The sequence below is a fragment of the Cibotium barometz genome, chromosome 29 (assembly GCF_041138505.1).
Source record: "Cibotium barometz isolate CiBa-2024 chromosome 29, ASM4113850v1, whole genome shotgun sequence".
Lineage (NCBI taxonomy): Eukaryota > Viridiplantae > Streptophyta > Polypodiopsida > Cyatheales > Cibotiaceae > Cibotium > Cibotium barometz.
Genome location: NC_141074.1, coordinates 11,338,494 through 11,365,263, shown reverse-complemented (window position 1 = coordinate 11,365,263; position 26,770 = coordinate 11,338,494). Strand labels below are relative to the sequence as shown.

The 26,770-nt window shown below is 44.8% G+C and overlaps 2 protein-coding genes across 2 annotated transcripts; both read left to right on the top strand.

The window, feature by feature from the left end:
• Nucleotides 1–4,258: 4,258 nt before the first annotated feature.
• On the top strand, nucleotides 4,259–25,750 carry SUT2 (sucrose transporter 2). Its single transcript, XM_086822860.1, has 14 exons — nucleotides 4,259–4,684; nucleotides 5,212–5,277; nucleotides 5,359–5,457; nucleotides 5,579–5,643; nucleotides 6,175–6,259; nucleotides 6,375–6,408; nucleotides 6,518–6,617; nucleotides 6,742–6,817; nucleotides 6,915–7,247; nucleotides 23,880–24,023; nucleotides 24,109–24,339; nucleotides 24,470–24,533; nucleotides 24,917–24,960; nucleotides 25,039–25,750. The coding sequence occupies exons 1-14, from the start codon at nucleotides 4,457–4,459 to the stop codon at nucleotides 25,213–25,215; spliced, it is 1,746 nt and encodes a 581-aa protein (XP_086678986.1). The 5' UTR covers nucleotides 4,259–4,456; the 3' UTR covers nucleotides 25,216–25,750.
• LOC147621837 (uncharacterized) lies at nucleotides 17,899–19,223 on the top strand. Its single transcript, XM_086822861.1, has one exon. It carries the CDS (start codon nucleotides 18,049–18,051, stop codon nucleotides 19,114–19,116), a length of 1,068 nt encoding a protein of 355 aa, XP_086678987.1. The 5' UTR covers nucleotides 17,899–18,048; the 3' UTR covers nucleotides 19,117–19,223.
• Nucleotides 25,751–26,770: the final 1,020 nt, after the last annotated feature.

Here is a 26,770-nt window from a genome sequence, read left to right as displayed (position 1 = left end):
TTGTGCAAAGCTACCATATCCTCTAGGATTTAGCAAGTGGTTTACAAGAGAATGAGCAAAAGTTGATGGACCTTACTTACCCTTGTTTCTCACAACAAAGGCACTTAGAAGCTCCTACCTTGTTTGTTATGATCCATGTTATTTGATGGACGATAGTCATGCTCATTTATTATTTGACGGGGACGCCCGAATATTTTTACTAGTCAGTAATGGATGGATTTCCATGTGTGGGTGGACTCCCACGTGTATTTGGTGACATTTTGGTATTTGATTTATATTTTTAATGATGATGCCTATTTCTCATGAACGCGTTAGGATTGATTGATGCGATGTCAATTGATTATTACTGACGTGGTTTATGTTTTTAGGTGATGAGGTGTGCAAGGGTACCGATTTAGGTGTTGCACAGTGCGAGGGTACCGATTTAGGTGTTGCATGGTGTGTGGACAGATCTCATTATTATATTCACAATATTTTGTGGCCGTATGATGGCGTTTGATATTATTTTGACATCATTGTGATGTGTGTGTGGGCACACGTCAATTTATTGTACAGTGTGCGTGCGAGCACTAGTTGATTTATTTTGTAATGTCCATATGTGCAAGTTAGATTATTGTATTTGAAAATTGTGCAAACCTTAGAAGGCTTGAGGACAACGGATAATTAAATGGCAAAGTCCAAACATGAATATGTACTATATTTTTGGCTCAAAGTCTACTTTTGGAATATATCACAAATACCCACGACGCGAGAAGAGGCCACTCACGTTGGGGGGGGAGAGAGATTGCACCCAGTCTTGTGTTCTTGATCTTTTATGCTTTTGATTCATGCTATGATGTTATGGTTTAATTTCTTTTATTAATAAAATTGTGGAATAATTTAATCTCCATGTACCATGGTCCTGTAGTAGTGGTATCAGAGCAGCACGACAAATTCAAGAATTGAATTTGGGTCATGGTGGAGAGTTGAAGAAAAATCAAGAAACTGGTTTTTTCTCAAAGGCTATTGGCTTGAAGCAATTTGAAGGCTTTTCAACAAATTCAAATATACTTGCACGGGAAGAGTAGAATCTGCAGCAAGAGTACAAGGCTTTGGACAAGGACACAATTCATCCAAAAATCCAAGAGGTAAAGAAGAGAAGGTATGGAAAACCTTTGGGCAAAAGAAGCTATGTTTATGTGAATTTTATGAGCCATAAAGAAGAGAAGGTATGGAAAACCTTTGGGCAAAAGAAGCTATGTTTATGTGTTTATGAGCCATACTTACCCCTCTATGGCCCAGCTATAGGAGGAAAACATGAAAGAATATGTGGAGAGGCACAAATAGAAGGCCATGGATTTATAGGTACCCATGATACACAACACAAAATTTAAAAAACCCTCACATAGCAAATTTATTAGATGTCCAAGTGGTTGATACACAACACACAATTTAAAAAACCCTCACCTAGAAAATTTATTAGATGTCCGAGTGGTTACATTTTTTATTGCGTACTCTTTTAAAAGATGGGAAAGGGAGCATCCTATAGAAGAAAACTCTTAAACACCTGTCCTAACATTGTGGGGCCCGAATGGGGCTCCAAATGACCCGGATGGATGGCTATGAGAGGTGGGAACATTGCTATGCAACATGTAGTACATCTTTGTAGGCTAAGACTACACTGTGGATAGTGGCACCAACTATGATCGTGGACCTACGTGGTCATGTCATGGCAGCTCCATGCCTATACAGCTAACCCCTTCTCCAGATAGTTCATCAATCAACACTATGAGTTTACTCCCTAGCATCTACTAGGATATAGCCTCCATCTTAGCAAATCTAGATCAACCATCAAAGCTCCCCTCACAAGAGCACACATGTGTGGGGCTTTGCCATCTACTCTCTATTTCTATTATTATGTAATTTGAGTTTTAAAGTTTTGTGTTGTGAAAGATCCTACTTCTTATGGGTTGTTTTTGGTATACACCACACATTTTATCCTCTTACATGGTATCATAGCTCTTACTTGGTTCAATCCTTTCAATTGTTGACTAGCAGTCTCTTAAAGAAATCGCATCTTCTACAAGACCCTACCCCCACCACCATTTTGGTGTACTGATAAAGCTTAAAGCTTCTAATAACACTTTAGGCCTACATATTCTTCAGCTCGTTGAATATTGCCATGTCTATTTATACCAAATATCAATGTTTGCAAGCACACATGTACCATGTGCGAACATTGCACATGTACCATGTGCACACATTCTAGTCTTCATTTTAGGTATGTTTATATTCAACATAAAGATTATGCCAACTCTGTTTTCCTTTATAACCAAGCTTGACACTTTTACAGATCGTGCTTAATTATTTGCCTAATAGAAACTAGGTTCTTTGTTATTTTCGGCACATAAAGCACATTAGCAACCTTCATTTTACTATCCTGTTTAGAGATAAAAGGACTTTCCCAACATTGTGTAATAGGATGTGATGTTTGTTTCCACATAACATAGTTTTTCCAAATCTCTTAATTCTCTAAACCACTCACTATGGCTAGTTATGTGGTTAGATGAACTAGAATCAACATACATCACCTAAATTTGATACATCTACAATCATGGAACTAAGCATATGATGGTGCATCATAAATAGATACTCACTTCTTTCTTTAGCCTATTTACTTGAAGATACATAGTTCCCTTGATGTAACGTGCCACTTTTTATGTCATAGTAATCCTTTGCTATATGGCATGGTTTGGCATAGTAATAGCACTCTATGCCATTTTCACTCTGATTTCTTTTACATCCACTTTAGCCTCTCTGGCTCCTCCTACCTCTAGAGTGGCCTCTTCTACCTATTTATGATTAAGTACCATGTTGTTATTGTCCATGATTCATGTTTTCATATCAGAGTAGAGGGTCCATGGTACTGAATGGGAGGGGAGTAGAGTGCCCTCTCCGACTACTCCTTCGATTGCGCTTTCTTTTGCTAACAAGCCATGTCTATCAACAAGCAAAAAGTGAAGAGCACACTTTCTCTAAAAAGACACAATTTGCCTCTTTTATCCAACTTACAACTTCTTCGAAAGATCATTCACTTTTTCTAGGCACACTCATTCGCCTGCTTCTTCTGTTGACTCCTTCACATGCATGTAAATGGTGGTGGAAGCTACATTTGCATTCTTTTTCCAAGGTTAAAAAAGGCGTGTTTTCCAACTGCCGTCATGTGTGCTACATTTTCCAAGTGCCATGAGTGCTTGCTTTTTCCACTGGGTGTGCTATGCTTTTAAAATTTCCATGAGTGCTTATGAGTAGGGGAAAAAAACTTTGGGCTCATTGCCTTAAGGACAAAGTAACATTGCTTTGTTCTTTCCAAGGGAGAAACCATATTTAGCCACATAGTAGAATAAAAAATACCAAAAGCAACAAAGTTAAGCCTTTTTCGCAAGCACTCGTTGTGCCTGAGGTGAGAATACATCACATCAATCTTCCCAAGGCTAAATCGATTATTGTAACTCAAATGCTTAGAATATCTTGTAAGTCTCTATAGTTCAAAAAGTTCCAAGTGGAAGTTCTTGGTGTTGTAGGCAGGAAACAATGTGGACCTCTAACTTGTAATGTTTGTAATGCAATGCAATCTTTGCAAGAGAGAAAATTCACAAAATTTTTAGATGTTTTTGACATGCCCTCTACGTTACCTCTGTAGAGAAATGTGGAGCATCGAGACGAATAGAGCTAGTGCTCGAAGTTGAGGAGAACGAGGTATCAAAAGGTGATTGTTGTTGAGGAGTACCTAGTGAAAGGACTCATTTGCCACATCTTCTCGCTTCTCTGAGTTTTGTGGGTTAAAAAGAAGGATGATTCCTATACAATATACTATAGAGCTTTAATCAAAATTACTTTAAAACATTGATATTTGATGCCATGGATGAAAGATTTGATAGATGATCTAGCTGGAGTGAAGATCTATAATAAGATATATTTAAAAATTGGATATCATTCATATTAAGACAGCGATGTGCCTGAGACAGATTCTTTCGTACTCACTTTAGTTATTATGAATCTTGGAATGCCACTTGGGCTTACTAATGCACCAGACCATGTTGATGCCTTGTTAATGAATGATATCTTTAAACTGGTCATGGTGAGTGTGAGAGATTAAGTTGTGAGGAGGGTCGAGGTTCTTTCCTCAGGGACAAGGAAGTTGAGCCCTCCTGTGCTTTTTATCTCCAATGATATCATGCCACGTGTTTGAATGATTTGATGACACGTGGGAAAACGCGCTTGCTTTTCTTTCTTCTCGTCGCCGTCGTTCAGCGAGATCTCACTTGCCGATACCATAGCCAGCGAGAACAAAGCTTTAGCCAGTTGACAGGAGATTGCTATCGTGCATAGCCATAGCAGGAAAAGCTCAGGGGACATCAATAGCCATAAGCGTACACCGCCACCGCATGTTCGTCTAGCCGGTGCAGCTGGGGCTATGGCGTCGAAGAATGCCGGCCCCCGACCGGTGGGGTCTGATTTTCCGGCACTCTCCCAGCCCCTGCCACCGCCGGATCATTCCTCCGACAGGCAGGTTTCCAACGGCTACGCGAGCATCCCTCCCCGCAGGAGCTCCTTCGTGACCCTCGGCCTGTCTTCCGTCGTTGCCGCGGGAGTCCAATTCGGATGGGCCCTGCAGCTCTCGCTTCTCACTCCCTACATCCAGGTTCTCGCTTTCTGCTTTTTCGCTTTTGGCTTTTTATCATCTGATAGCCAGCAGATCTGCCGGTAAATTTAGCGAATTTGCCTGCAACCCAATCTTCTTTTGATCAATACCCACGATGCGTTCAGTATTGTAGATCAGCCCGAATAGTTCCAGATCTGTCTTTGCGTATGTTAATTTGGCAAAGTCCCATATTGGAGCTTTGCAATGGACCATCATCCCCATCTCCAGAGCATTGTAGAATCAGGGTGTGTGTTCACAGGCAGCTCGGCGGCAGCTGGAATGCATGACAAAATGGAATGTTTGAAGGGATGAAATCGACTATTAAGAGCTTTTGCATTTTTATATAGTTATTATCACATCAAGCTCCTGCCTTGTGAAGACATTTGGCATTGCATTTTTATTGTTCTGTGGGTCGATGCCCCGGATAGTGTATTAACATGTGGATATGGTATCAGAAGATGAGTCTTACCTTTATTCCTTGATCTGGAGTTTTATTTCTTTTCTTAATATTAATGGGTGATCTACAGACACTGGGAATAGAGCATGCTTTTACGTCGTTCATATGGCTCTGTGGTCCGATCACAGGCCTTGTGGTAAGACGACTCCCCATGTTCTCATGCTCCAGTGGTTTATACTCTCGCAAGGCCTTATGCTGATGGGACCATTTTATAAAGGTACAACCTTGTGTTGGGGTTTGGAGTGACAAGTGCACACTGAGGTTGGGACGGAGGCGCCCATTCATCCTAGGTGGATCGCTCTTAATTTGTCTGGCGGTAAGTCCTTTGTTTTGTTGTGCTGGTGATTTTTAGAAGAGTCTTCTGGTTAACACCACATCATTCTGCAAGAATTTATGAGAGGGATTGCCTCCTCACAAACTCACATTGCTCAAATCAGGTGACAATCATAGGATTTGCAGCAGATATTGGGTATCTCCTAGGGGACAGTGACAAGGACTGCAAGTGAGTTTCTTGTGATGTTGCCAAAATAGCTGTTATTGTGCTAATTCTTGCTATCTTTAGCGGTCCATTTGCCCTATCAACTACTTATTTGTTGTACTAATTCTTTCTATTTGCTACTTCCCTTAGTGCTAGGCTTCATTATGGTTGCGTCTGCCCTGCATCTCCAGAGGTTTGACAGAAACACAGTACGAAGGGCTTTGTGTGAATATATGCTCGTGTGTGTGTGTGTGTGTGTGTGTGTGTGTGTGTGTGTGTGTGTGTGTGGAGTGTGTGAGAGCATATCTTGATACAGAGTTCTACACCCACTATTGGGCACTGATGACATTAGTGGGGATGTCGTAGTATCTAGTCCATACTATGTATAATGGAGTTGATAGTTATATATACTTGTGGGTTGACTACCATGAGTATATAACATGCACGTTCCTGAAAGGTGAATTTGGGCATGTTCCTGGATTCATCTAGGTATATATATATGTTATTGGGTGACTCTGCACAGCTGATTATTTGAACTCACTGTGTTGTCCGTAGGGTTTATCAAGTGAGACGCCCCCGGGCTGCAGGGGTATTTATTATGGGTTTTTGGTTATTGGACCTTGCTAACAACACGGTGCAGGTGATGTTCCAAGTTAAAGCTAGTTTTTTTTTGTGTGTGTGTGTGTGTGTGTGTGTGTGTGTGCGCGCGCACAAATATTAGATGGAGTTTCTAACCTTGCGCTGTGCCTTTTCAGGGTCCTGCACGTGCACTGCTTGCAGATCTTGCTGGTAGGTTTTGTAGTACTTGTTACAACTTTCTGGGAGGACATTTAATGAGCTTTGCTCTGGTGCATTTGTGGTCTGAGGAAGGTGTAAGCAAGTCTTGTTTTGAGTACAGGCCCAGAGCAACGCGACACTGCCAATGCAATATTTTGTTTGTGGATGGCCGTTGGAAACATCGTAGGGTTTTCAGCTGGAGCAAGTGGTAAATGGCACAGGTATGACACGGGTTCTCATCTGGGACCTTGCAATGCTATGCTTAGAGATGCACCATGATGCTTAAGGTTGCAGTCAAAGTGTTACATTTCTTGATTGTCTTTGTATCTGGATCCAAAAATGCAGATTGTTTCCCTTTGTTATAACCCAGGCTTGTTGTGAAGCTTGTGGAAACCTCAAAGCAGCTTTTCTTGTTGCCGTGGTAAGGACTGCCTGTTTGTGGAGTTTTGCTTGTGCTTTTACTTTGTATGTAGCCCTTACTCTAGAATTCTGACTGCTTGATGCTGTTACTGTGACAGGTTTTCTTATGCTTCTGTACACTCGTTACCTTGTTTTTTGCGAAGGAGACACCCCTTGTCTGCATGTCCAGGCAGTTGGAGGATGGTTCTCCTTTGCTGTCCAGGGAGCCAGAGAAATTAATTGAAATGCAAGGCGTTAGAGTCTCGAATGAGATTGGTCATCTTATAGGTGGTGAGATGAATGGAAGGGCAGAGTTTTCACATGGAACAGAGCTTGAAGAGGCTGAAAGTACAGGTACTGCACAGGGGGCTGTTTTGGTCAACCTTCTAACAGGTGTCAGACAGCTTCCACCTGAGATGAAAAGTGTGCTGATGGTCATGGCACTTTGTTGGGTATGTCTTTTCAACTCTTATCTTTGGTTGTTGCTTCTCCTCACATATTCACACATGCACATGCAGATGCCATAGAACTATGAACATATGTGCAGTCATGCACAATTGCTTATGTAGGCATGTAATCATGAAATTGGAAGCCGTCTATTACTGAAAGTCTTGGCTCATTGATGCACCATTGGCAGTATAAATCAGATGTGTGTCCAGATCCGAACATCCGTCCATAGCATCTACTCAAGTCTACTGCCTCTTACCTAGGCCAATGTAAGACTCCTCTTGTAGACCTAGCTACAAAGATCCAATTGCTTACTGTCAATCCAACTCTCATCCAAGAGCCGAATCCGAATAGGGCATTTAGTCTTAAAGTGCAACAAGCTCTACCTTAACAACCCTAGCACAGACCAACAACACAACTCTAGTGTCATACAAAATGGCATCCAGCATTAGTTGTGGGCAAACACTAGTCCACGTAATGCACAAACAATTCCTAGTGCCATATGTACTTCTAGTACAATATTTGAACCACAAGATCTCTATGTCCAATCCTCATCTAAGACTGAATGGAGATTGTGTATTTTCATGTATAACCAATAGATACTCACGTCTACTTTTAGGGAAAGCATAAAACTCCCTGTCAATTTTTGCGTATGTCCCATGTCCTCGAACAACTTGAAGACAACATACGGCTTCGAGCTACTTTTCACCCCACCAAATTGGAATGAACTTAAGGTCATCAAAGATTCACACAATCCCATTAATAGAGATCCTGAAGGACAATGGTTATATTCCACCTCCAACATGTCGGGTTACACCCCATCAAACAGGTGGAAAGTCCATATGACTCCAAATTCTTGACTCAAAATAACCCTTGTGGAATCCCGTCCACCCTGGAGTATCACAGTCCAACCGTTGATTGGTCTAGACATTCAGTCTAAGACCAAGAAGTTCCAAACTTCTGATCTCTCTCATGTACAATTCTGAGGATACCTCATGCATCAATACTATTTGGCCATCACGAGAGAGAGAGTGCTGAATCATAAAACTTGTCACCTATGAATGACATGTCAATGCTAAGATAACCAAGAAAGTCCCTTATCTTGTTGTCACTCACCCACAGACTAGCACTGCTCGTCTCGTAGTTACCCCAGAGGTTAACTATGCCAAAGAACAGAGTGTTGACAAAAAACTTGCGAAGCCCCAGGAGATCCTACATGGGAATACATTCTTACATCCCATACCACCAGAGCACACCCACTTACATTGATGTGAGGTACGATACTATACGGTTTGTATGATACGATACCGTACGGGAAAATATGGTACAATATTTTTTTTTCTTATCGTACAGTACAATACGGTTTTTAAAAAAATACTTACAAACTTCGGTATTTTCAATTTCAAAGAGAAGACAAGTTGTCACATGACACAAACCAAAATCCCATTAAAACTAAGTTGAAAACATACATAGATGAATCATGATGGGCTAACTCATACAATGTGAGCCGCTCTAGGCGCAGGTAGTAGTAAGTACAAGAAGTGGTGTACAAAAAAGAGAGGCTAGGTGGTTGGGGCTAGAATCTAGATGGAGGAGGCTAGATGGAGAAGTGATCACTATCAAAATCAGAGCTCTAGGATCATCTCCATCAGAAGAGTGTCCATCGGAGCGCTCGTGGAAGTCGCCTTCGCTAAGGATGTTGCCCTCGTCATCAAACTTGGGCTTTCTAATGTCTTGTGACAAGGCAATTAGAGCGTCCTCATTTGTAGGAGCGGAGGAAGAACCACTGGAACCTCGTCGTGTGTAGGTTTGCACTATGCTACTTGAGTTGGGACGAAAGGTGCATTCGTGAGTGCCTACTCGCACTCCTCTGCTACTAGGCCGAGTTGTTGCACGCCCACGACGAGTATGAGAAACTCGTCGATCAATCTCCTCAAGCTCCACATAGAGCTCCGCATACAATCTCTCCTCCTCCTCATCTACCTCCTTGTGGAGAGTCGCTTGTGAGTTTGAACTCATCCACATTGACCTACAAGCGATAATGCGCATTGACACATAGTTATTATCAAATAAAACTCAAAAAGTGACCCATTAGAAGTTCACTACTTAAGTTTTAACTTTTAAGTGGTCATTAGTTGTAACTTATAAGTTATACCTGGCTAGCCGAGTCCATCTTGTGCATGGCACGCAACATGCGCAAGTTAGTGCGGCAATACACTAGCCGCTCTAACTGTCGTGTGCTCAAGCGATTGCGGAGCTTCTCGTGTGTATGAGAGAGTAGGTGCTCCAATTCCTCTCACATGTGTAGAGGATAGAGGGGGGCAGAGAGAGAGAGAGAGAGAGAGAGAGAGAGAGAGAGAGAGAGAGAGAGAGAGAGAGAGAGAGAGAGAGCTGTATTAACGTCTACTAGAGGCCGAACTCGACCTATGAGACAAATCAATGTACAATTGTCAATGTCTTTTGGATGTCCAGAAAAAAAAGGACAAAATAAACATGAAATAAAGTATGAAAGTACTGAGCTAGTGGGGGGGTGTGATGGATGGAGCACTACTGCTAGAGGCTTCGTATGCAACCTATATGCGTAGGGTATACAAGAATGCAATGCAGATCTGTCTAGCTCCAACCAGTACCATAATGGGGGTGTAATATGTGATACATAGGCGATGGCGAGGCAAAAATACCTTGGAGCATGATCTCCGGGTGTGAGTTTAATTGAGCTAGCCGCTCCTGGATATGGTGCTGATGTCGAGCCCGTATCTCTGTGATCTCCCTCTGATGTAGTCTGGGAGTCTGGTAGCTTGGTGCTCTCGGTCTCCGTCTGGCTCGGAGGTCCGTAGTGCGCTGAAGTGTAACCCCCTCCTGTGTCAGGGTAGGCACTGGGATAGATCTCGAGAAGAAATCAGTGAGTTGGAGCTGTCACCCACCTCTCCCTGTGGTATGAGTCCGTATCAGTGTCTCCCTGTGGCGCTATGTCTCTAACAAGAACTGGCCAAATCTGCACTGGTTTGCGGACTCCATGATCTGGTGGAGTGAGGGATGTCCACTAAAGATGGTGGTGTATCTCTCTCTAATGACACTATATGCTCTGCATCTGCATACATAATGTTCCTCACTCTCAACCTCCTCCTGGCATAGTCTGCATATCCTCTCTGCTCTGGGGATCCATGCTGCCCTACCTGCCTCAATGGCAAGCTGGTGTGATGACACTCTGAGCTGGCCAATTGCCACTCGGGCACTGTGAGGCATGTACACATCCATGTATCCAGGTCTCTGTATGAATCCATCCGTTGAGATACGCATAAACTGATCTCTGTAGTATAGCATCTTCGGCGGTAGAGGCTAACTGGGTGTAATCCAAGTCTCTTGAGTGTATTGTTGCCATAAATCTTGCCGAAGGACTCTGTCCCTCTCACTATGAGAGAGCTGGATGTGTGGTGCATGTATATCATACTGGAAAGGTGGCAGGTGATCTATGTCGAGACTATGCTGAGTGAGCCACTGTATCATCTGTGAATACCATGATCTCCTATCTCCACTCTCTATGTGAGAGTCGATCTGATGGCATCTCTCTGATCCTTTGTATGAAGTAGATCGTTTGGAAGAGGGCCTCTACTAGCATAGGAGGTGCAGTAAACTCCGTCCGGACAATGTCATGTGGGACGGAGGGTTTGCTGCGGATCATCCGTGAGAGCATGAGAATCTGAGGCCTCTCTATCTGAGACCATGTGGAGGTGGCGAGCCCAGGTGCCCATACTGTTGCAACATACATCAAAGCAGGGGTGACTAGTGTGTCAAACAACCACCCCTTCGTGCAGGTCTCCTGGAAGTGTGCCTGGTGACACTGTCTCTCTAGCATGGCCAGAGCTGCATACCCTCGTGTGAGTCTATCCCTGGTTGCCTATGCCATAGTAAATCTTCCTAGCGGAGTCGTAAATGTAATCCCCAAGTACACATGAGTCTACCACCTCTACTTGTCCTCCCGCTAGTGTGAAGATGGCCTGTTGTCGAACCAGCCCTGAGGTGTGGAAAATCATGGCCTTGGTTTTCCCAAGGTCCACTGTAAGCCCCCTCTGTGTGTAGAAGTCATCGAGTGCATGGAGATGGTGCTGTAGTCCCATCCGCGACTCAGAGACCAGAATAATATCATCTGCATATAGCATAATGTGGACTGTGGTACTTGAGATGTCTACCCCGTCCCCACCACCGTGACCAATGAAGTCAGCCACCTCATCGATGTATAGCCCAAATAGTGTAGGAGAGAGTGGGCATCCTTGCTTCTTACCTATGGTGCTAGCAATAACATCAGATAGCCTCCCGGGGCATCGTATGCGCCCGAGGACCTGCTCATATAAAGCATAGATAGATGCCCCAAATCATCTCTGATGGGATCCCCAATGACTGTAGGCGCAAAAGAGTCTCTCTCGTGGCACCGTGTCAAATGCTTTGCGGAAATCCACAAAGCAACAGTATAATCTCTTCTCTCGCGCCCTAGCCTGGGCAATCAGACATCTTAGAGTGAATATATGGTCAATAGTGGAGAAAGCTTGTCGGAATCCAGCCTGCCCTGGTGCTCGCAGACCCTCCTTCTTTGCATATTAGCTCAACTCTGCCTCGAGCACTGTGCCATAAAGTTTGGCCAATGTATGACCAATCATGATAGTCCTGTAGTTGCTGGGGTCTAGCATGTCTCCTGCTTTGTGGATGCCAATGTATAACACCCTGTCTGCTGAGAGCCGCAGTCTAATCCACATGTATCTAGCCTCCTGGTCACTTGCTACCACCTGTAGGCGCTCCTGTAGCTCTCGTGCTTGAAGAGTACCGCTACACCTCCAGATCCTCTCGATGTGCTCTGCCGTGTGGTCCCCTTGTATGTAAACTCCCACTGATAGCCCTCTGCTTTGGGTAGCCCCCTCTCTAGGCTCTGGTGCGTCTCTGTAAGTAGTATGATGTCCCATCCCTCCATGACCTCCTCCATCCTCCCAGGATGTGTCCAAAGTGCTCCATTGCAGATCCAAACTGCTATGTGTATCTGTGAATTTGGATCCTCCATAGCCGATGTCCCATAGGCCGCCTGGCGCTAATTTGTGGCCTTGCCATCGATGCTGGCACGGCCATCGCGATAGAATGCTCTCTTGCCCTCTTTCCGGGCCTGTAGGACTCTCGGCATGCATGTTTTCCTGTGTTCTATCTGCATCCTTGTAAGGTCATCATCCAAATAGATGGGATCTCCCCGTAATCCTCATAGAATCACCCTCTTTCTCATGAAGGTGACCCTCTCCGTCTCTCCTGCAAACTGTAGGCTCGCTTGCGTATTGAGTCTTTCCCGGCTCTCCATGCTTTGGTGAAGGGGAGAGGGTTCTCTTTCTTGTAGCCAAGCTTCATGCATAGAAGCTGTCCATCTTTCTCGGGAGTGGAGTCGGGTGTCTCGGCTATACCTGTGACTCGAATGTTGAGGCGGCGGGCATGCCTCATCTTCTTCTCCTCAATGGTGGTGTGAATGATTTGGTGTTCTTCCCTTTGAGTCTCCTCCCTCACTTCTTTACGGATGTTCTTCTTCACCACTTCAATCCATCCTGACTGCTTGGCTTCGAGTTTTCCCTCCATGTCCTTTGTGATCTCCTTGGAGATCTCTTCTTAGATGGCCGTGAGAGTGTTGTCATTGATCTCCCCTTCTTCCTTCTCGGTGTTCTTGACGGCTACCAATTCCACTTCAATGCACTCACCTCCTCCTTGAGTGCCGTGTTCTCTTGTTCAAGGTTCGTGACCCGTGCTTCGAGGGCCATGATGTGCCGGTGTAATTTGTTCTCCACCTCATTGAGGTTGGAATTGGATGTCTTCTTGTTCTCCTTGATTAGTGCCTTCATTGCCGTCTCGAGGGCCTCGAGCTTCTCTTGGAGACTCGGAGCCATTCCTCGAGATTACTCTGCAGCGCTTCCCACAGGCAGGGAGTAGCGAGAGAGAGAGAGAGAGAGAGAGAGAGAGAGAGAGAGAGAGAGAGAGAGAGAGAGAAATGAAATGAGATATTAACGTCTTCAAAAGGCCAAAATGACCTATGAGACCAAAAAGGTTACAACAATTGGTGGATTTGATACAATCTCTGTGTAAGAAAAGCTAAAACAACTAAACAACTAACTGAAACTGAAACAACAACTATGAGGAAAAGTAAGGTACTAGGAGCTCCTAATGGATAACATCTGGGAAGGAAAACTCCAGCAACAAAGGTAAGCATCATATACATCACTATCCAAAGATGTCTCTCATCGGTCGATGGCGGATATCTTCAAAGGTGAGAGCTTGAGAGCTTCAAAGCTTGAGAGCTTGAGAGAGATCATAGATGGAGGGCTTGAGAGAGAGAGAGAGAGAGAGAGAGAGAGAGAGAGAGAGAGGGGCTAGAGAGCTTGGAGGTTTGAAGCTTGAGAGCTTAGAGTTAGACTCTAGTCTCTAGATTTCAAAGACTTGAGAGCTTAAACCTTAAGGCTTAGAGCTTGAAGGCTTGAAGGCGTGGAGGAGCTTCAAGGCTTGAGCCTTATATAGTAGAGGCTATTCTATATAGCATATGGGCCATGGCATATGATATATGATATATCATATATGACAAGGCCCAAAACATTCAAAACAGGCATCCAAATGGTCGAAAACGGTCAAAAACGGCTACTTTGCAAAATTGTGCACAGGCGGCAACGGTTAGAAATGGTCGGAAGTTGGACCGCACGACACCGTACGGTATTCTGTACGGTAAGGTGTCGTACGGCATACGGAAACAACCATGCCCACATAAAACTCCCGTTAAGCATGATCATAGGTTTAATGGCCAACTTTCTCCCCTACAACCCAGTTTTGAAGAAATCGAATTCTTCTTTGAACAGCGAAGGTCACTTTAAGGGTCAATCTAATCCATGCAAAGTCAAGGATGAAAGATACCACCATGTTCATACCTAGATCTAGGTTGCAGGAAACGTGGGTTGGAGGAGGGAAAATGTCGTTTCCCCGTTTCTTGGCTGATGTGGACGTTCCCCACAGGGGAAACATGTGGGAAAGTTACAACTGGTTGCGCTTAGGCTAGGCAGTGTTTTTTTAAAAATAAAGCTGGTCCCATTTTTGATAAATGATAAGTGGGCAGCGTAAACTTGGGTCCCGTTCTATTAAAAAAAGAAAAAGTCAAGTTTGAAGATAACGTTGTTTAACAAATATGCAAATCGCGCGGCGCGCCCTTCTCTGTGCACACACACACACAGACTCACCTCATACACTTGCACACACGTCCCACACAGAGACTCACTCGCCTGCATACACCTCTCTGCACATCAGTTTTCTTCATGCAGGAAGAGGGAGAAAATAAGCAGCCACCTTGCTTTTGCTTCAACTGTGTCCCTCACATTGTGATTTTTGAAAGTTGGAGCTCATAAGGTGGTCCAGGTATGCACAGACAATGTAGCAAACTGCAAGCTTGCAGGTTAGCTAGTGGAACTAGAGTACAATGCGTAACTCATTGCTTGAATCTTTTGTTTAAAGATTTGGCATCGATAGCGTGGATGGATAGGGCAATCGCCAGAGGCAAAGAGGTGCAACAGTTCATTGCAAACCATGATGCCACGAGCCTCGAGGGCTATGTTCAGCAAGCACTCCAAGCTAAAGCTCACAAGTGTTGGCAAGAACCCACACATAGAGGTAGCCTGAGGCAGCTCTAGTCAAGAAGACAAGCATATGAAGAGTACGACTAAGCTGTGGAATCAACAAGCTTTTCTATGCACGTAGATTAGCATGCACAAATTGGATCTAGGATCATTGTATATATTCATGTTTGGAATATACAATAGATTAGGTATACCTTGTCTTCTGTGTGTTTGCTAAACATAGGATTAGCGTTAATCATAGACATGCTTCTGCAACGCATGACACACTACTGTACACCCCCAGGTCATGTGCCCATGGATGGGACAAATATCTGGCCTTTGAACTTGCCAATTGTTTGGTGTGCCCACAGTTGGACTAGAGCAGGAATGAAGCAAAGGTGCATCCGTCGTAGTGCTCCAAGTTTAGCACGAGGGGATGTTACGTGTGTACCTTAAAAAATGGAGCCTAGAGGACATCGTTTTTCTTGCAGCTGTTGGTTAGGAGGGTAGCTAGCCCACACACACACACACACACACACCCTCAAGCACAGAGAAAGCCTGAGTGCTGGAAAAGATGTACTCAATAATGATATGAAATGAAAGTACAAGTGAGTACCAAAAAGCCTATGGCTATCTATTCCCACGAAAGGGAGTAGCCATTGCTTACTCAGCAGATATCATGTTGTTCCTGTTGGAACGAGATTGCTCTTCACTGAGCACGAGAGTCACAAGGTTGTCAAAAGTGACCACATTAGGTACAATGCCAGCCAACAACCGCAAAGTGGTGCCAAATGTCTGATAAGGGTCGGGCAAATTACGCAAACCTGTCTGAACAAGATAGCCATCTGTCAAGACCTCATCAATGTTAATGAGCTGCTCTCGTAGGTCTTTCACATGCGTAAGGTACTGATCGATAGACCTTCAAGCATGCGGTCATTGCCCCGAAGGTAAGCTACACGAGCCTCATTGCGACTTGAATACAACGCCACCAAGGTATCCCAAGCACCCTTTGCAGTGGTGCAAGAACAAATGTGCGGAATGATATGCCTGCGGCATGAGAGAGCAATCAATGCATGGTCTTGAGCATCCCTTGTTGGGTAAAGGCAGTGTGCCTGCACCCAGTGTCCGGCAGCCCACTTATGTACACACATCTCCTTATTCTTTTAGTTAGTGAACAAGGGGCTCACTCTCTCTTGGTTGAGACAGTGGATAGCTCCACCCCCCATCTCTCGTGTGTGCTTGCTCTGCTCCCGCATCGGTCCAACAACTGGTATCAGAGCGACAGGAGAGTCGCGGTGTGCGTGCCTCGTGTGCGCGCTTGCGGTGTGCGGTGGAGCTTTTGGCCTCGAGTACGGAGCTCGGCCATGGAAGCTTGAGAGAGAGCTTCGGGGACAGAGAAAGCTTGAGGGCCATCCCTAAGCTTGAAAGATCGATTAGTAGGTGTGTATGCATTTGTAAGTGCTAATTTGAGAGGAGGATTGCAGAAACAGATTTCCGCAGGTGCATTTTTTGGCCCGAAAATCACTTTTTTGGCCATAAATCCCTCATACGAACTCAGATCTGCGCAACCCAAGAGTCTTTTTTGGGGTTTTGGCACGTTCCGAACGCAATGGTGGTGTTCATTTGACCTTATTCTGATCACAGAATTTTCTGCAGCAGCTGTGTGCATTTCGGATCTCCAATTTTGACGTTTTTCACAGGTTCCTGGTACTATGTTTTGCAGCTTTGGGGCTGATTTGCTCCAGTGCTCATGTACGTGAAATGTGGTGAGCTTTGGATTCCGCTCGTGCATGAGCGATGATGCTCTTCGCACAGGATATGTATGCTTAGAGCAATGATTTGCAGGACATGTATGCCGATTGCGTGAGACAGGTTTTGTGTGCTCTTTTATGAGCATTGACAGGTTGCAGGTATCTCGCCAGGTCTTGTCTTTGAGCTACAGGTTGTGTAGCGTGGCCGTATTGCGCATTTTCTGGCAGGTTGACAGGACACGATTACTGGTAGAGACGTATGCCTATTGTGGGTCTCGCTTTTGAGCGTGTTGTAGGCTTGTAGGTGGAGTTATTTGTGGTCTTTATGCATGCTCCTCTTACAGCGAGTTGAGTTTTTCTCGTGCATGACCATAGCTTTGTTGTCTCCTACGAGCACAGGTGCCGTTGTTGGAGTTTTCTCCAGTCCATAGGTTGCAGTTTTGGCAGCGTGTATGCTCTTGGTGCCCAGTGTGTTGGCTTAGAGCAGTGGATGCCCTGTTGAGCTCCGAGACACAGTGTATGCATTGTTGACAGTGACAGACTTTGGGTCAGAGTTGCCGTGTTTGGCATTCTATGCTCAGTGGGACATATGCTTAGTTATATGCCTTGACAGCTCATGCCTTGGTACACTTGACGTTGGCAGTGTTTGCCTCTTTGGTTGCTTGTTGCCGTGCTTGGCATTGGGTGTGCTGGCAGTTTTGGGCTTTGCCATGCGCATTTGTGAGCTGTGATAGCTCTTTGGCATTGTGGATAGCCCTATGTATGGTCATTGAGGACACGTACTATTTAGTCAGCTGATTGGATTGCAGCCATTGTTGAGGGTCGAGTGAGGTTTTCATTGAGCTGGGGGATACCCATGTCCGGGATCCTTTCGGTGATACAGGTACTGGAGCGATCCTGCGAGCACCATAGGACCCATGCATAGTGTCTGGTCACCTATGTCAGATGCAGTGTGATTCTCCGCAGTGATACTTTGCGTTGAGACTTGGTTGTGCTCTTTTGAGAGCTTTACACCTTTAGTTTTGGGCTATTTTTGCCTTGGCTGGTTATTTTGGTTTTTTGGCCATTTACTGCCGTTATGCTACCGAAATTTTGTCAAAATTTGCAGCTATGTGATGCCTCTTTGTGCCATTGATTGGTAGCGTGTATTTCGCTACGCTTGCTCTCGAGTGGGAGATTGTGGTATTCTCGAGCATTCGTTGCTCACAGAGGTTTTGGCAGTGTATACAGCCAGCTTGTTTTGATGCCTTGATATTGCCATTGGACTTGCAGTGTTGAGCACATTTTGGTGCGAGTAGCACAGTGGTTTGCTGCGAGGTTTGCAGGTTATTCTTGTTGGCAGGCATCTTGTGGTTTGGATTGCGTCGAGGATTCCGCATCCGCCACATACAGTTGTGCGCATTGGTTGCTTGTCTTGTTGTTCAGTGTTTCCTTGCACACACATGGCTCTGGATTCCGTCCAGCATGTTGTTGTCCGTGTTCCTGATACAGATGAGCAATCATTGTTGCCAGAGGTTGAGACGTTGAGGTCTCGTACACATCATTCTCGTTCTTTCCATCATATGCGCTGTTGGCATTGTGGCCACACAGGGCACATTAGGCGTCGTTGCTTCAGGCGTATGAGGCAACAGAGACGGAGATGTATGCATGATGCACAGACTCCTTTGACACAGGTGAGAGAGGCAGCTACAGTGACTGAGTACGCCAGTGACGGTGATGTCACCTTTGCCTCTAGTGTTCCTCCTGCATACTTTGATGGATGCTCACTTTCTCCACGTTGGTTGCTAGATGCAGATGCTATGTTTCACGTCACGTCTCATCATGAGTGGTTTAGCACATTTTCTAGTGGGAGACTTGGTTGTATGCATCTACATGGCTCAGTGTATGAGATCGCAGGTGCAGGAGACATATGCTTGTCATTGCCTAGTGGTGTTCTGTACACACTTAGTCATGTGCGCTATGTTCCAGATTTGGGAGGACAGAGTCTCATTTCAGTGAGACAGTTGAGAGACACTGGTTGTCAGGTACTGCTTAGAGAGCGGTCTTTCCAGATGCATTTGGGTTCGCTGGTTATTGCGAGAGGTGCCAGGAGTGGCGTGGTATACCCTTTGCATGTTTCTCATTTTGGAGACGGTGTGGTCTCTGTGATATTGCAGCCATGTGGAAAGCGAGAGACGAGCCGTGTCTCTTTTGCAGATGCGCTGCAGGATGCTCAGGCATTGATTGAGCAGGATGCTCACACGTTAGTCAAGCAGGGAGATCTAGCTGTGCAGGACATGTTTGTGTGCGGACATGTAGAGCGGGAGTGCTCTAGTGAGGCACAGCAGATTATTCCTCCTAGGACGGAGATGCCTCCTTTGACGGAGATGAGTGACATAGAGTTCTTTGACATGCTTATGTCAGACGAGTCACAGGACGCTCAGACATTGGTCGAGCAGGTAGAGTCAGCTGTGCATGATACGTCTATGTATAGACAGGTAGAGCGTCTTTGCGCTAGTGAGTCACAGTAGAGTATCGGAGAGGCCATACAGTGGCCGAATGATTGCAGTGGTGCTGATTCTTAGGTTTTGCAGTCATTCTCGTCTTATATGCCTTTGCCAGATGATGCTGACATTGTGATGCATGGACAGGTAGATCCTGAGGATGCATATGGCACTGAGGTTGCTGACAGTGATAGGTTGGCTGAGATAGTGCAGGTTTCGTCAGCTTTCGGGTCTCTCATGTCTGACCTTTTGGTCTCGAGACCTGATCTTGCTTATGCGGTTGGTGCATTTGCAGTGGGAGTTGTTAGCCGTTCGGTGGCTGACACTGGCATTGTGCATTGTGGAGCTTTGCAGGTCCTTACTAGATACCTGCATGAGGTGCATGTACGCTCTAGCAGTGTTGCGCACTCTGAGTGGTCGCTAGAGCGCATACAGGTGCATGCACGTACTTGGAGTGAGCCAGTGGGCGTAGGTTGAGAGCCGTCTTCTCTCACCTCTTGTATATACTAGTTGTAGGCTAGTTTTTCTCGGCACATAGCCTTTAGTGGGAGAATGTTGGGTAAAGGCAGTGTGCCTGCACCCAGTGTCCGGCCGCCCACTTATGTACACACATCTCCTTATTCTTTTAGTTAGTGAATAAGGGGCTCACTCTCTCTTGGTTGAGACAGTGGATAGCTCCACCCCCCATCTCTCGTGTGTGCTTGCTCCGCTCCCGCATCAGTCCAACATTTCTAGCATCCCAAGTACGCAAACCTGTCTGAACAAGATAGCCATCTGTCAAGACCTCATCAATGTTAATGAGCTGCTCTCGAAGTGGTGCCAAATGTCTGATAAGGGTCGGGCAAATTACGCAAACCTGTCTGAACAAGATAGCCATCTGTCAAGACCTCATCAATGTTAATGAGTTGCTCTCGTAGGTCTTTCACATGCGTAAGGTACTGATCGATAGACCTTCAAGCATGCGGTCATTGCCCCGAAGGTAAGCTACACGAGTCTCATTGCGACTTGAATACAACGCCACCAAGGTATCCCAAGCACCCTTTGCAGTGGTGCAAGAACAGATGTGCGGAATGATATGCCTGCGGCACGAGAGAGCAATCAATGCATGGGCCTGAGCATCCCTAGCATCCCAAGTACGTTGTTGCTGAGTAGGAGGAGGACGAGGAGGTGGGCGTGCAGGAGGGTGAGTGGGAATCACTTCACCTTCTGTTGGAGCAGGTGCAAGAGGACGCTCCTTAGTGCCATCCACATATAGCCATACATTCTTGGCAACCAAAACATGACGCATCATATAAGCCCACATAGGGTAGTTATCCCCATTGAGCTTGTACTCTTGAGATAGCATTCCAAAGAGGTCATTATTATTGTTGGCCATGATAACACAGCAAATCTGTCACAAGTCACCACGAGTAGGCAATGCCCAGCAAAACCGTAAGAATGCGGGAGATAAATAGCAGGATAAATCAATGGATTGGAAGGGAACTCTCCTTCACCACAAGAAATACATATGCATGTCCCAAATCTGCAAGTGTACTGCACGATGATGCAAATCTATCAAAGTGTCCACAGTGGCATACCAGCAAACCACAAATGTATACATGTGCCGTGAAAAACACAATCAACTGACACTTGTAAAAGCTGCAAGTGCTCAAATCTTGGCAAAATCAAAGGTAAATTGGTTGAATGCTCCAAAAATGGGCTCAATGTAGAAAAGCCCTAATTTTTAGGCAGCCAATTAGACCAAATCTGAATCGGATCTGCACCTGTAAATCTGCTAAAGCACTTGTCACCTGTACCAAATTTTGTAATGTCCAAAAATTTGGGGGAAATGCCCCAATGCCAAGTAAATGTGCCTATAACACCCAAAATTACCTGCAAATAGTGTCGATTTTTACAAAATCCTCAAATTTCTAGTACAATTATGCACCAAATCTGTTGAAATCAATGCCAATGTGTGTCAATGTTGCAATTGTAGGCTTAATGGTGAAAAGCCCCAAATTTCAACAGGCAAAATGTGCAATTTCAGGTCAAAAACTGCCAAATCTCACAAGGTTAACCTGTAAACCTGTATGGGATTGATTTTTTTTGAAAATTTTCAAATACCTTAAATTGTGCAGTGTGCAGTGTGCAGTACACTTGCAAGATGAACAGCAGTCGTAGATTCAATTATCGGTGCAGATCTGTGGCGGATGCTCTATCAATTAGCTAGGCAGATGCTCTATGGCAACACAACAACGCCAGGTACTGTTGAGCTGGACGGTGGCAGCTGTAGGGCTACGTAGGGCAGCAAGCCAGGACTGTGCAGCAAGGGCAACTGGGCGGCACAGATCTGAGGCGCAGGCGGCGACGGTGGTACAATTGGTGGCGTTGCGCACAGGTACAGGCGGTGGCGGTACAAGGCGTAGGTACAAGGCGGCGCACAGTAGCATACGAAAAATGCAGAGCAAGTCCAATCGGGCAAAACGGGTCGGTGGTCTTCAAAAGCAGGCGGCGCTCAGTGGTCGTGCAATAGGTCAAAACGTAACCCTAAACCAAAACGTAACCCTAACCCTAGTGTTGGGAGGGCAGCAGGGTGTAACCCTAATCCTAACTCTAACCCTAACCAGAGTGTTGGGAGGGCAGCAGGGTGTAACCCTAACCCTAACCCTAACCGGGCTATGATACCAATGTTGGGTAGGAGGGCAGCTAGCTTGCGCGCACACACACACACACACACACACACACACACACACAACCTCAAGCACAGAGAAAGCGTGAGTGCTGGAAAAGATGTACTAAATAATGATATGAAAGTACAAGTGAGTACTAAAAAGCCTAGGGCTAAGTGCCCAACACACATAAGTGTGTTCACACGGGAAAAAACCTGTGTCCAGTCACAGGGAAAAAGTGCCCGTGAGTAAGCTGGGCTCACACCTGAACTAGTCGGGAGTGGACATGACCAACTGCAGCTAGGTACAAGGCAACTGGGCAGGTTGGAGCAGTTTTGGAAGCCCAATAGACGCCCAAAAGTGCCTTGGTCATGTGCCCATGGATCGCCCAAATATTGGGCACAATATGTGTGACCACTCCCTATAGGAGGCCTACAGTTCGGAGGACAATATACACATATTTAGAACACTTAATTTAACTGTTATTAAACGATGGAAACAACATCATCAACACAAATACTGGAAATACTGAAAATACAAATGACACTAGCACTGGGGCCGGAAAGGGCCGGCCCCCCCCTCAATACTTTTTGTATTTCTTGGAGTATTTATATTTGTACAAGTGTCACGGGCCTGACAGGCCAGATTTCTCCACAAGGGAGTGAAAACAACCAAATAAACTGGTTCAAGTCGATGAAGAGGTGTTGGTCAGAGTAGCCCCAAATCACAGGCTCATTCCCACCTTCACTGGGTGTACACGTGCCTTTCACTGGTCTTCCGGGACCGTGCACCTACAGGCACGCTCGTACTAACGCAGGCAGGCTTAGTTCCGTACGTCGTACGGATCAGATCGTATGTACGATTCGTACCGTACGTATCCGTACGATCAGGTATGATTTTGCTATTTTGTAACTTCTTGTCTACAATTTTGGGTACTGCAGCCGTAAGGAGGCGGGTACAGCAGGGCAGTACCAAGCGTGAAGGAGGAAGGAAAAGCCACCAACCCCACACGTGGATAATTTCCAAAAAGGTTCCATGCAAAAGCCTTTATTTTTAAAGGTTATAAAACCTTAGATCAAATTAACACTTTGGGCACCCTCAAAAGCAAATGTCCAGCCCCTATTTAAAAATGGATGTGAACACAATACCTTATAAAAATTAAGGTTTACTCTAGTTTATGGATTTTACCTTTTAAAAAGGGGAAAATGAAAATACTTACCACCTGTTCACACGCCACACCACCAAGTCAGCAAACAACATTCCACGGTACACTGGGGACGTCCCCGTCTGGTGTACTGGCACGGCATAACAGGCAGACACGCAAACAAGTCACGCAAAAACAAATTTATGCATGCAGGCATAAATGCATGTGCACAAATAATGGACGAAATCTCCCTTTCATGAAACTTGTACAAGAAGAACCTGTCGGGCACAAAACTGGCGCGACAAATATAAATAAATATGTCCTGGTCTTCCTATGGAGTGACAATCCCATAGGTAAGACACCACCCTGGCCATACACGGGTGGCACCAACAGGCTCCCGTCCATACAACACGAAGCAAATCACACACGGGTGACACAAAACTGGTTCCCGTCCATGTGACGCAGCACTGATTGCACATGGGTGGCACCAACAGGCTCTCGTCCATACAGCACGAAGCAAATCACACACGGGTGATACAAAACTGGTTCCTGTCCATGTGACGCAGCACTGGTTGCACACGGGTGGCACTGATCTGGCTCCCGTCCATGTGACACCATAAAACTGGCCCTTTCACATGGGACACTGGCGTGGCCCCATGTGAACATGGCACAAATCTGGCCGCTCTATGGAGTGACAGTCCCATAGAAGTGGCTCCAGAAATGGAGATGGACCAAATGGTGACAATATGAGCCTATTTAACTACCTTTTTGATGATATTTTGGGTTTGAAAACTATTAGCCGGACAGAGCCTATGACCTACTCCTTGGCTGTAGAGAATAGGTATTTCAGTGCATCAACTTTAATTTTCGAAAGGGGACCCTAAACTTCTATAGTAGTATCATCTAGATCTAAGACATTTTTGCACTTACGGACATCTGAACACCAGGCAGCTACACATGATGTGACCTTTTTTCTGTTTTTTTGCATTGTATGGCAGTTATCATGGTTTCCCTTTTTCCTCTTTGATACGGACTGGATGGGACGAGAGGTTTTTCAGGGTGATCCATTGGGTGATGCCGAGAAAGCTGTCGCTTATCAAAATGGGGTTCACAAGGGAGCGTTTGGTCTACTTTTGAACTCTGTAAGGAACAACTATTATTTCTTGACTACAAGTTTTCTTTGTCCTCCTGTTTTGCTGATGATGTGCAGAATGTTGTGCTATGCAGATTGTTCTAGCGATTGGTTCATTCCTGATTGATCCGTTGTGTCGCCGCGTAGGGGCCAAGTTTGTTTGGTCAGTTAGTAATTTCACGATATGTATCTGCATGGCCAGCACTGCTCTTATCAGTGCAGTAGCAGTTCGGAAAGATGAGAAAACTGGGCATCTCTATACATACGCTAATTGGGCTAAAATTGCAGCAGTTGCTGTTTTTGCCATGCTAGGTCTACCATTGGCGGTACACCTTTTGCATTCCACAACTTTCTAATCAATTTGTAGAAATAATTCAAGAAAATGAATTTAACTTTGTAAGGTGATTTTAGGGATTTATTCTTATGTCCATCTCAGCTAGGGGTTTACTTTTGCAGGTTACATATAGTGTACCGTACTCCATCACTGCTGAGTTGGCATCAGACTCTGGAGGTGGACAAGGTGTGCAAAATTTGAATAAAGCTAAGAGCTTACTTGTGCTTTATTGACATAAGATAGTATGACAACTTTGAAACCTATTAGTTGTGATAACAATTTGATTTAGGGCTAGGATCTAGGCTTAACTGGAACTGCAGGGGCATTCAGATTCTTGAAGGTGTCAAGGGTTTATCTCTAATGGCTAGGTAGCCATTTATAACATGGGCATTTGACTCTGTTTTTAAACTCTCTCTCTCTCTTTCTCTCTGTCTCTCTCTCTCGTGGCAGGTAGGTATAGATGCAAACGAGTGCATATGGAAGTGATTTGGGCATCCAAGTAGCCATATTTTAGAATATATATTTGGAAATCTTGCTATACTAAATGTTTTGAAACTACTGTTTCTCAGGTTTGGCCATGGGTATTTTGAATCTCGCTATTGTAGTTCCCCAGGTCCTTCCTACCCCACATCTACCCATTAATAATCATTTCTCTAAGGATATACCTGGATTTAACTTTCTCTTTGTGCAGATGGTGGTTGCCTTGGGAGCAGGGCCTTGGGATGCTCTCTTTGGAGGGGGAAATGAGCCGGCTTTTGGTTTTGCTGCATTATTTGCTTTTGCTGCAGGAATTGTTGCTTTGACCAAGCTGCCACAACTTGCTAAGGGTAGCTATACTTTAGCAGGTGGTGGTCATGGCTTTGGTTGATCTGCTCTGCGAGACCAATTTTGGTAAAAATCATTTGATTAATCGCACCACTTCCAGATGCAGTGAGTGGGCATCGAATCCACGACTTCCGCGTTGGGACTTTGACCCCTCTTAACCACTCGCTACATGGCGAGATTCGATTTACCACAGATTCACTCCTATTGTTTTGACATTCTTTCAGTTGCTCAAGGTTTATCCTTGGAGTAGTCTAGGTAACACAAAACAGAGTGCACATGATATGTATGCTGAGCCTCATGTATAACCTTTGTGAAGGTTTATTACCAGTCTTTTAGGTGACATGCATGATACATTTGTACAGAAAGTTGCAAGGGTCCCCTTCTGGGATCTTTGTTTGGTTCTATGATTGGGAGAGGGGGATGGGGTTGGGATTTTTGTGGGTGGGATGGTGTCTAGTGCCAGGCAAAGAATCACCATATTTACTTGTGAATGGGCATTGGTTGCTTTGGATGTTTACATCATAACTGTTTTTTAAAAACCTTACATTTTTTTTCCTACACTACATGTTTTTTTTTTGGGGAATACACCTTGCCACTCTTGAACCTGGCCACCTCAGTTCATTTTTGTAAACATATGGTTGCTACCGAAGGCGCATTTTTCTCCAGTCTATACATGGATGACAGTCTATACATGGATGACAGTTTCTACTCCCAAATTAAGTGGCAGAAGCCAAATTTAGGATTCCACATGATTATTATTATGCTTTTGAAATTACTTAGTCACCATGGTATACAAGTTTCTCCAGTCTATACATGGATGACAGTCTATACATGGATAACAGTTTCTACTCCCAAATTAAGTGGCAGAATCCAAATTTAGGATTCCACATGATTATTATTATGCTTTTGTAATTACTTAGTCACCATGGTATACAAGTTTCTTGATCATGGTTTCTACTGAACTCATAGTTTTTTGTGGGGTGAGATTTGCCATCAGCTGAGGGTAGTCATGAGGGGCAGAAGTCACTCAATTTGTGTGGCCAGTTTCCATGTGAACGATAATTGTTTTATTAGCCATCTGACATGGCACTAGGGTCTGCCTTTCTTTGCTTTTATTATTTTCCAATTCGAAAACATTTTGGGGGGTGGCTTTTTGCTTTCCTTTGGGGAGACAGACAAGACGGCATGGAACTGGGAAATCTATGCGAAGGTAGAAGTGAGGCCTTTTGTCCTTCAATCAAAACTAGCCAAGATTACTGTTTATAGAAAAGTAACAAGGCCAAGGTTAGTGCTTCAACCTCTACAAAGCTTAGTTGATGTCTACTATGCTACTCTTTATAAATGCACGTCTATGCATCTAGTGGAAGAGGAAGACCATGCCCTCAATTTGCATGAGGACATATCAAAGCCCCACCTTAAACACCAATTAGGGTTACCACTATGAGTTAAAAGAGACCCAATCAAGCAAGGAAACTACTTCTTATCCCATGGTCATGGTAGAAGGCACTTTGCCATCTAAGTAGTGGTAGTTGTAAGTATTAATTAAGACAGATGCTGAGTATAGTGCGTGTTGGGAACCTTTATATCGTCTTAAAAAG

What these genes read in the sequence shown, in the direction of transcription:
- SUT2 (XM_086822860.1), top strand. Translation starts at nt 4,457, where the DNA reads ATGGCGTCGAAGAATGCCGGCCCCCGACCGGTGGGGTCTGATTTTCCG. An exon ending in CGCTCTTAATTTGTCTGGCG is followed by an intron (nt 5,458 to 5,578) that starts GTAAGTCCTTTG and finishes TGCTCAAATCAG; the next exon opens with GTGACAATCATAGGATTTGC. An exon ending in TGGTCATGGCACTTTGTTGG is followed by an intron (nt 7,248 to 23,879) that starts GTATGTCTTTTC and finishes ATTGTATGGCAG; the next exon opens with TTATCATGGTTTCCCTTTTT.
- LOC147621837 (XM_086822861.1), top strand. Translation starts at nt 18,049, where the DNA reads ATGGCTCTGGATTCCGTCCAGCATGTTGTTGTCCGTGTTCCTGATACA.